Source organism: Ixodes scapularis, unplaced genomic scaffold, assembly GCF_016920785.2.
Source record: "Ixodes scapularis isolate PalLabHiFi unplaced genomic scaffold, ASM1692078v2 PGA_scaffold2__306_contigs__length_199485367, whole genome shotgun sequence".
NCBI lineage: Eukaryota > Metazoa > Arthropoda > Arachnida > Ixodida > Ixodidae > Ixodes > Ixodes scapularis.
Window position 1 is genome coordinate 25,729,295 of NW_024609857.1, and position 9,935 is coordinate 25,739,229.

At 46.2% G+C, this 9,935-nt stretch overlaps 1 protein-coding gene across 1 annotated transcript; it reads right to left on the bottom strand.

The window, feature by feature from the left end:
* Window positions 1-389: 389 nt before the first annotated feature.
* On the bottom strand, window positions 390-6,582 carry LOC8039083 (maltose permease). The gene is made up of 2 exons (XM_029985954.2): window positions 5,325-6,582; window positions 390-592 (listed from the first exon to the last, which is right to left on the bottom strand). The coding sequence occupies exons 1-2, from the start codon at window positions 6,580-6,582 to the stop codon at window positions 390-392; spliced, it is 1,461 nt and encodes a 486-aa protein (XP_029841814.2).
* Between the last annotated feature and the right edge of the window lie 3,353 nt (window positions 6,583-9,935).

Here is a 9,935-nt window from a genome sequence, read left to right on the forward strand (position 1 = left end):
TTGAGAAGCGTCCCCTTTGACCTTGAGCGGCGCGTGCTTCATGACATATTTTTATTGCCATCTTTCGGGCACAACGCCGACGCCGCCTTTTCGCGTAATGGGACATATGAGGCTTTCGCAATTAAAAAAAAAAAAACAGTCTGCAGACATTTTCGAAGCCTGCATGTCTATAAAGCAAACGTGGTTCGAGCAAACTCGATGTGTGTGGGCAGATAATACTGTCATCATGACTGCAGCGGAACACCCTGTCTTTTGTATGATGTGCGAAGAGTGCGATTGCGGGTGCGCCATATCGCGCGTGCGTATGGCGCACGCAGTTTGCTCAATTTCCTAAAAATAGCCTATTTTTGCTTCTTTTTTTTTATTAAAAAACGGCGGGGAGCTGATGCTTAGTGACAACACGCTTTGCTTTGGATCAGCGTACACGTACTCCCGACCGTATAGTCCTTCCGGCCTCTTCTCCAGAGGGCTAGGTGGGAGATGAGGCAAAGAGCTGCACATCCAAAAGCGATGACGCCGAGGTAGCGAAAGGTGAGGCGACCCCCGTAGAAGGCGAAACAGGCACCTCCGACAACGTTTCCGATCGCCGCACCTGAGAGGGAAAGTGTGTTAGCTTCACACGAACGAGGTTTGCGGGACAATTTGTGTTCGCAACCCCGCTATGCACACCTAAGCGCTTGGAGAAGTCTCCGACCGCGTACTGCACCGCAGTGCACTCAGAACACCTACGCTTGGCCTTCCTTTAATCGTTTCAGCCGATGAGCGATTGCTGCGCCGTTTGCGAAAACCTGCGCCGGCTACATTTGGCCGAAATGTGAACAACCTGCGCCCACAGTGCGCCGCAACATCATATCACCTCATAATACTGAAAACATAATAGCTGAGGCCTCGGTACACGTCCGGATCCTTATGGTAGGCTAGTGCGAAGTTTCGGAACTTTCGATTACCACCTCAAATTACGTCCTATTCGATTTGATCTCTCTGTCAAATGCTGACTGTACTCGGAATTTTCGCAATATTGAGTCACTTTCGCAGGCTGCTCCGAGGGTAAGTTAGCTCTGTTCTCGCCGCGCTTTTGTCTACTGCAGCAAAACAACCGCTAAGTAAGCGTCGCGATTTTCCTTATCGTGCTTCGCCCCACTGCGCCCGCGTGCTAAGATGGCAGCACTTTCCCAAAGCGTGATATGTTAAACACGCACGCGTCGGCTATATGAAAAAGAAAAAGGAGGAGAACTTGTTGAGTGCTAATGTAACAATTGTACTTTGCACTAAACATTCCTAAATAAAGGTGCAGCTATTATTTATGATAGACTGCGATATTCTGGCGGTATGTTTTTTTCAAATTCGATTGTTAGCGAGGGTACTTGCAAGGAGTAGTGGAAGTAAGCTTATGAATAACCTTAATAATTTCGGGTGGATTAGATATTTGTTATCATAAATTGTTTTAAGAACAAAATATCATTTACATTCATATTCCGATAAAAATAGTTTTTTTTATCCGTATTAAGAATTTAAGTTCTATAAACTCTAGAACTTGAATGAAATATCAATTCGTGTGCTCAAGATACTTTCATCTAACATTAGTTTAGATGAATATGCTCTTTGGTTTACATTCTATTTCATACCTACAATAACTATTCGCAGCGGTCTATACTGTTTTTCATGAATTGGCGTCTTGTTGCCATGCCCAGTGCTTCTATAGACAACCAAACAGCTATTTTTGTGTTCGAAGGAATCACTGCTACCGTGCAGTTGATGCCAACAAAAGGTTGCGCAGAAGTGAGTGGGTAAAGTAGGCATGCCCTTTTAGTTGGATAGGCCATCACAAGAATCTAAACATATAATATTCGCAGTTCCGGAAGCACTCTTTGCTGCTCCCAAATATACTTTTGGCTGCTCCAAAAGATGCTCCAAAATGACTCGGGCCGATAATATCACTGGAAGAACCGACGAAGAAAGGGTAAAAGCACAGGCGAGCTGGTGAAGAACTTCCATCGTAAACCGGAGACTCGGCAAATTAAAAAAACGGACAAAACAACAGCAAGTCTCAAAAAGACTTGTTGTTGTTTTGTCCGTTTTTTTTATTTTTCCGTGTCTCCGGTTTACGATGGAAATCACTGGAAGGTCGACCGGTATCAAGTTCCCACAGCCATTCGGTTTGAATGGCCAAAAAAAATGACGCCTTTCGTTGTTTTTGTTTTGTTTTTTTTTGTTTGTTTTTTTGCCACTGAGTTGCGCGATTATTTAAGTGAGATTCTGCTTTCTCTTAAGATTAAGCTAACTCAACAGAACACCACATTGTATAAACAAAGCCTGTAAAGGTAATCTGGAACGCCAGAACAGGACGCCGCCAAAGCAGGAATTGGTGCCTAGGCTGATACCGAGCGTCCCTTCAAGTCCTGATTGAACATGAACGATGACACAGCGCTCGTGTCCAATATGTATCGGGACTCGATCTCACTGTGATAACGTCAACATGACAGCTTGGGGACTTTAAACGCGAAATAATTGACTGTTCCATGGAGCGAACCGACGCCATCAGCTTTGAAGCCACGCCAGACGGCACCTAAACTGCCTTGTCCCAATGGAGCGAAGTAAAGCCGCGATCTGGTGGATAGGCTTCCATTGGCTGCCGCGCGTATCAAGGAACGAGGCTCCCATTGGCTCTCACGCGGCGTAGTTTAAAAAGACGCCACCACAGAAGCCTTCTTCCTAGCGGCGCAGCGCACGCAGCGACAAGGCCGCCGATAAGAGGAGCGGTGGCCGCACAGCTCACTCGGCCAAACTCTGGAGGGGCTGTAAGGCCGAGCTCAGCTCGGCGCATCCACTTCACGAGAGCGCACGCTCGGCCGTCGGCCGCAACCTCTGCAGTAGCGAAACAAGGCCGTCCACGCCCCTACGCCGCACACGAACTAAAGGAGCGGAAGAACGACATTCATGCTTTCGCATTCACAACTCGTAAGAAGTACTGAGGTGCCCTCGGACTTTACTTTAGTATTCTAAGATGCGTTGCTCAAAAGCCCCAAGGCCCGCTTCAGATGGGGCAATTTCTCCCAGTAACTTGACGTTGCAGTACCAGAAACACGGACCGCCCGCATTCACACAAAGCAACCGATTTGCTTCGATTCGCCATCTTCGTCATTAAACTTTATTTTTCTTCCATTATTTATACCGATAGTTACGCTCTATAGACTTGTTTTATGTTTTTAAATGGCGTTACGAATTCTAACTAATTTCCCAGAACTGTTTATTCACCAAGACAATATATTTCAAACCAGAACCAAGTATTCAGTTGTCATCATCCCCGCCACAGCTGTGTCACGTAAACATTGCTTTGCCCTGATTGCCTGATTACCCTGATTGCCTGCCGCCTTCTCAAACGTCTCCGAGCTGTTCGTCATAGAGCCACTAAATGAGCTACACTTTTAGAGTATGGGCGATCTGTTCTCCGATCTGCTTCTGGGCACCGCCACCTTGGTGCTTAGTTAAAGCAGACGCAACTGTCGATCGTCACAAAAAAAAAAAAAAGTGATTTCCATGGCTTTTGCTGCGGAGTTAAGAAGCTCAGATGATATCGTTTTGATCTGCCGCGAAATGTTTTAACATGTCTGGAGAACGGCGAAGCGTTTTCTGCAATTTCAGATAAAGCTTCAAATAACTGACCACCATGATTTTAAGCACCAAGATGGCTGGAGGTTCGTTACAATAAAGCGTAGCTTATTTAATGTATCTAGCTCACCTGTTTCGAGCCGAGCGCGATCTGAGAAATTTGTGTCGCAGCGTCAGGATCTAGGAACGCTAGGGAACAACTCGCCAACAACACCGAAATTTCTGGGAAAGTTGCCCTGTTTGAAGCGGCCGTAATGATCGGTGCTCGGATGTTTGATGGTGTAGCATACATCCAGGGACTTCTGGGAATAAACACCCTTACAGGAGTCAGATATGCAATGAGCGCATAGTCTCGTAACGCACGGCAACCACCCAGCATTCAACTGTCTCTGAACAGCTATAAGTCAGTGCGAGAACGGCGGGCGGGCGGGCAGTCCCTTGTTCTACTGGCGATAAGGTCATTGGAGCGCGATACTCCTCACCGCCTTCCAACTGAATAGAACCAAAAGAAGCTAGTTCGTTGTCTGATTCCCGGTAGTGCGCATATTGCCGTGATAAGCTCTCTAACCAGTAACTTAAAAACTGAAAAAAAAAAGAGAAACTTGTGTTATTTGACATGGAAGTGCATGAAAGAACACCTTCCGGTCACTAAGTTGTCACTAAGCGCAGGACAAAGCGTTGGTCTCTCGACCTCGATTTTGAAAGTGAAAGGTATGTGCGTGAACGCACTGGTTGCCTACGTATCCGCACATGGGACCTGGGTGTCATAGAAATTAAGGACTGCTATAAAACGCTGTTAAAATCGACAGTGAGCCAGGGTTTTATTCTTTCTTGGTAGGGATTCGGGAGGACAAAAATGTGAAGGCATATTTTCTCTCTCGGCATTGTATGGGGCTCGATTTGAATTTTTATTTTTTGCGTATGTGTGAGACATGAAGCCCAGCCGACTCCGGGAGGACCGCACTTAAGTCACCATGGACGAGATGGACAGAAAAAAAGATAAGGTGCGGCCTTTTTAATTTTTAGCTTGATCACATGTGCAGGATATTTTTTTTTAATGTGTCGATAAAACGGAGAAAACCATCCGGGTGCAAACTTTGCCTTCTAAAAACAAATGTCCCGTAGGCCGGGTAAAGTTTGAATTTAAATATGTGGAATCACATGAGCGTGACTTTGAGTTATAAATTTACAAGGTATTAAAGATTTTAATATTGTATATGGGGTTACCTATATCCAGATGCTCTCTCGTATTACAATATATTTTAGTAATGAAGGTTTATGAAATCTTTATTACTAATATTTTAGTTGAAAATAAAGTACTTTAAAAGTAACTAGTTACCTATTAGAGTACTTCGTACCGAACTAATATATTTTTGAAATTGAATATTTATTAGTATACTTAATTACCATGTTACCCGGTACAGTGTAACTTGAATACATACTTCTTGGTATATTCTGCACGTTTGATAAACACATAGGCTATGTCACTGCAGCAAAAGCTATGAACACCCATACGACCGTGCGCTCATTTGACTCAATACAACATTTTCACCAAGCAGAGCTATCGTAATGCTTTTGGTTTACTGGCCTTGCGGATCAGCGTCGCGTACATAGAGAGTGTACGGAGTCATTCCCGAAGATATAGACATTTTTCCTTGAGTTCATTCACACCAGCGAAAGGCTATGCGGACTATGAAGTTGGGCACGATACTCACCGATACCATCAAATGTGCAGCTAAGGATGCAGAGCACTGACGCTGCAGTTCCACCTGGTGCAGTCACTTTCGCGAAGACCGTCATAGAGGCAATAGTCAGCGGAAAGGCAGCGCCACCAACGATTTCGATTAGCAAGGAAAACCATGGCTCGTAAAGGTACGAGTAACCAACGTACTTTGTTGCGAGTGCCACGAACGCCAAGCAGTAGCACGGGAAGTAACCGATTTGCTCCAGGATGAAACCGGACACAAAGAGAAGCGGAAGTTCAATCAGAACGGCCATGAGTGCTCCGTTAAGCCCCACAATCATTTTAGATGCCCCTATGTCTTCCAAAAACCAGGTGTTGTACGATACGGTGATTCCCAACAAGGCCCCGAGGAGGCAGGTCCAGAGAGCGAAAACCGTCATCTCGAGACGGCTGAAGACCGTCGCTATGTCCTTGAAAAAATTGGATGACACCTTGGTCATTCTTAGCGGAGGAATGAAAAAGAGTAGAATAATGTCAGTCGTTAAGAGTGCACCGAACACGTAGAAGCAAGGCGAGTAACCGGAGCGACCGTCCGTCGCTTTGTTTAGTTCGTCGATGAAGACACCAACGACGGGACTGCAGACACCGAAGCCGATGGTCCCCCAGAGTCGTTGCTGTCCGAAGGTGTGCGAGTTCTCGCCTAATATTTCGCAGATGGCAGCGTCTGAGATGACGAGTGCCGTCATGGCCACCGCCGCTAGTGACAGCAAAACAGCGTATAGCACCAGGTTGGGCGGAACCTCTGAGCCTTTGTAGCAGAGGCAGTTCATCGCGCAGATGTCCTCATCGCGGCTCGTCGTTCCATTCCAAAGAGAATTGCAGATACTGTATGCATCCGCAAGATTTAGCTGAGGCGCAGTCCTGATCGACGCTGCAATTGAATAGTCTTCTCGACAAGACACATTGCACTCCAAGACCGATGCCATGCAATTAAAAGACTCTGTCTCAAGCATCACATTTCCTTCCGGGCAAGTGAGCCATCCCTTCACGTTTGGGCTCTCAAATGGGGTGCCGTGGTTCAAGAATACGACTCCGTTGGAAACGAATGCAAGGGTGTTCAAGCCCATCAAGACTAACTTGACGTTCTGTGTCTTGTCCACGACGAAGCCACAGACAGGTTTCGCAAGAATGGCGAGAAGAGGAATAAAGCCAAGAATGTAGGCTATGGTCGCTTCGGGAATCCCAGCTCGACGACCAACCGCCGCCTGATATGGCATGACCGAGGCCATTGCTGTGTAAAGGGAGGCAGAAACATAATTTTCGATACGTCAGTTACATCAGCCTGCTATAAATTTCGTATCCAATTACAAAGTATGTATTTTAACAACAATAATGTTAAAAAAATGAAAGCCCTGTAACGCCGAATTAGAGCGCAGCTCTTGAGGAGGAGGAGGGAAGGGTACTGAGGGTCACGTGTTCTCGTGGGGGGGGGGTCACGTGACCTCGGGGGGGGGGTCACGTGACCCCCCAGAGAATTTTTTTCGCTAGATTTAGCGGGGAAATTTTTCCGCTAGATTTAGCAGGGAAATTTTTCCGCTGAAACTAGCGGGAAAATTTTCCGCTAGATTTAGCGGGGAAATGTTTCTGCTAGATTTAGCAGGGAAATGTTTCCGCTAAATTTAGCGGTGAAATTTTCCCACTAGATTTAGCGGGGAAGTTTTTCCGCTAAATTTAGCGGGAAAATTTCTCCGCTAGATCTAGCGGGGAAATGTTTCCTATAGATTTAGCGGGGAAATTGTTCAGCTAGATTTAGCGGCGAAATTTTTCCACTAGATTTAGCGGGGAAATTTTTCCGCTAGATTTAGCAGGGAAATGTTTCCGCTAGATTTAGCAGGGAAGTGTTTCCGCTAAATTTAGCGGGGAAATTTACCCATAATGCACCGCGCGGTTACGCCGACGCCGACGCCGCTCAAGCCGGAAACGGGCGCCTAAGAGCTGCGCTCTAAAATGCACTAGTGTGTGCATCAGGCACGTATCCAGGGGGGGGGGGGGTGCCGATGGGCAGCCCCCCCCCCCCCCCCCCCCCCCCCTTGGATACGTGCCCCGAAATCTTTCATTTTGCTAGGGCCTTCTCTCCCTGCTCCCCCTCATGTAGCATTTTGTTCTAGGCGCCCCCCTCCCCCCCCCCCCCCCCCCGAGTCAAAGTACTGGCAACGTGTCTGGTGTGCAGGTTGCTGAGGTCCGTACTTCTACAAGCTCTCCAGGAAGCAGCTCGTCTTTGTATGTATAACAGTGCCAAAAATCGCCTCCTGGACACTATTTTTCTTACATCTTACTTTGCAATATATTTTTAGGTTATATTCCTGATGCATTGTTTAGTTAGAACTGTGAGTAATGTAGAAAGAAAGCGGTATAACTGCTATAATTGGAAAATCAATCACAACAAAAACCTTTAATGAATCAGTAGCTTATTAAACTAAAGAGCCACTAATAAGCTAGGCTTCGGAGTAACTTCAACCGTATTAGTGCTTAAAACCATTGCTGTCAGTTATGACGCTTTATTTGACTCGCAGGAAGCGGCTTGCCGTCCTCCAGAAACTTTCAGACAACCCACGAAAGAGCATAACGACAGTGCCTGAGCTTCCTGAGGCCTTGAAGCACAAGAAGTTGCATTTTCAAATCGTGACGAATTGTCAATTTCGTTCGCCTTGCATTAAGCCCCAAAACTGGCGGCGCCCGCAGGAAAAACAGCGATTGATGTGCTGATACTCTAAGCGTAATTCATTCAGTGCCTTTACATAGAACTATGTACCTACATGACCACAACATGACCCCTCGGTGTGCGCCCCGTTATGGTACTCACCAGCAAGGTAGATGAAGTAATGAGCCTTCAATGGCAGCAGTTTCTTGTTTATTTCGGTTTTAAAGAACGCCATTCTTTTCACGACGGATAAAAGGCAGTTGCAAAATGAAATGTGGATTTGAAATCTGCAAAACGCAAAAGCACAGGAAAGGGGGCCGTTTCCTGCATCGTGGCATATACTGCGCAGGGGCTCACTTGTATGTTAACGCTCACAGATGTTTTCGGGCTAGCACCGATTAAGTTTAGGCAAACAAATTTTAAACCAAAAGTATATTATGTCTCTTTCCTGCAACGTCCGGATGTCAATTGTCATGTGACTTTAGGCTCCCAAGTTAATTAACTGCCATGAGGAAGATGGGATGTCGTAGGCATGACGTGGCAGCGTCAGCGGTGACGAGCCTGTGGCGGCCACTTTGAATTAAACCCCGCCATTCAGCAGACGTCTCGTCTCTGACTCCCTATCCTTATAACAACATAATATTTGCTTTATGTGATGTCTGCTTGACATCGCAACGATCGTCAAATCTTTTTGACTGGCAAGCGTTTGCACGTGCGCAAAGCTAGTATTACGTCGTTTGACAAACTAAGAAACATACTCTATCGGAATGGTAAAAATACAGGCAAGGTAGTGGACTAGCTCCGTAATAAACTGGATACCAGGAAAAAATGTTACAGTGACACAGCCTTTCAATGCATCAATCGTTTTAATTCACAGTCACATTTATACGTAGGCAATCGCTCTCCAACGGTTTCAAACACCTCCTGGCAAAAAGGGTAGCAAAATAATCAAACACATAAACGTTCTGATTGTAATCAAATTGAACCCACAACTTTACAAGCAATAAAAATGGTAGTGAACCCTTACTGAGGCTGTCCCGTGAACCAGGGACCAAACTTTTTCCGAAATGCCAGGCATCTGATCCTTAAATTTCTGATTATAGCTCGTAACTTTCCTCGATGTCGCTTCTGAGCAAGGCAGATACGTGGGTTACCTTCTCCTTCAAGCCATTATTCATACCAAGTAACCTTTTGACCCCCCTCCCTACTTTATCTAAAGATAAAGGGGATTGGTTGATACAGTTCCCAGACCTATTCAATGCCCGTCATGTTATACAAAGGTTTCTCCATTACATTATCTTCGTCCCAACTCCGGTTCAGAATCATTGTATACATTTCAACGCGCTTAAAAATCACAGAATTTTGTGCCTGCCTTTCAGATAAAGATAACATTTTAAATCTAGAGGGAAAGGTCCTATGCACTCAGCAGGAAGAAAAGTTTGTTCCTGCTGAGTGCTTCCCCCTCATACAAACCATGACAAAAGTTTGTATGAGGGGGAAGAGGGGAGAGGAGGCCCCAGCAAAATAGAAGATTTCGGGGTGGGACCGGGCCCCAAGCCTTCCCCCCCCTCCCACCTCCCCCCCCCCCCCCCCCCCCCCCCCCCCCTCGGGTACATGCCTGGCACTGAGGCCTTTTGGGAACGGCGGGACATAGGCGCGGACATCCGGACATCGGCAGTCCCAGTTGGTGGTCCTGATGGGACCTAATCGCTGCCGACACATTAATATGCACAAAGGAGCGTCAGGTCATAACGGGTAAAGTTTTGTACTTTGTTCTTTTCTAGCTTACTTTGCAGAAAAAGACAGGAATCGCGCATTTTATAAAGCTAAATGAAGTTGACAAACGCTCGAGCAACTTCAACTTGTTGCGTCAAAACGATCACGCCTAACCTTTTCGTCTGCTTTATTTCTCCGCTCTTCTATCGCCCTATTTCTCCCTCA

Bases quoted from the DNA above. Each gene is read 5' to 3' on its own strand.
- LOC8039083 (XM_029985954.2), bottom strand. From the start codon at position 6,582: ATGGCCTCGGTCATGCCATATCAGGCGGCGGTTGGTCGTCGAGCTGGG. The intron at 593-5,324 runs GTGAGTATCGTG...TTTCCCTCTCAG, and splicing joins CTGCACATTTGATGGTATCG to GTGCGGCGATCGGAAACGTT.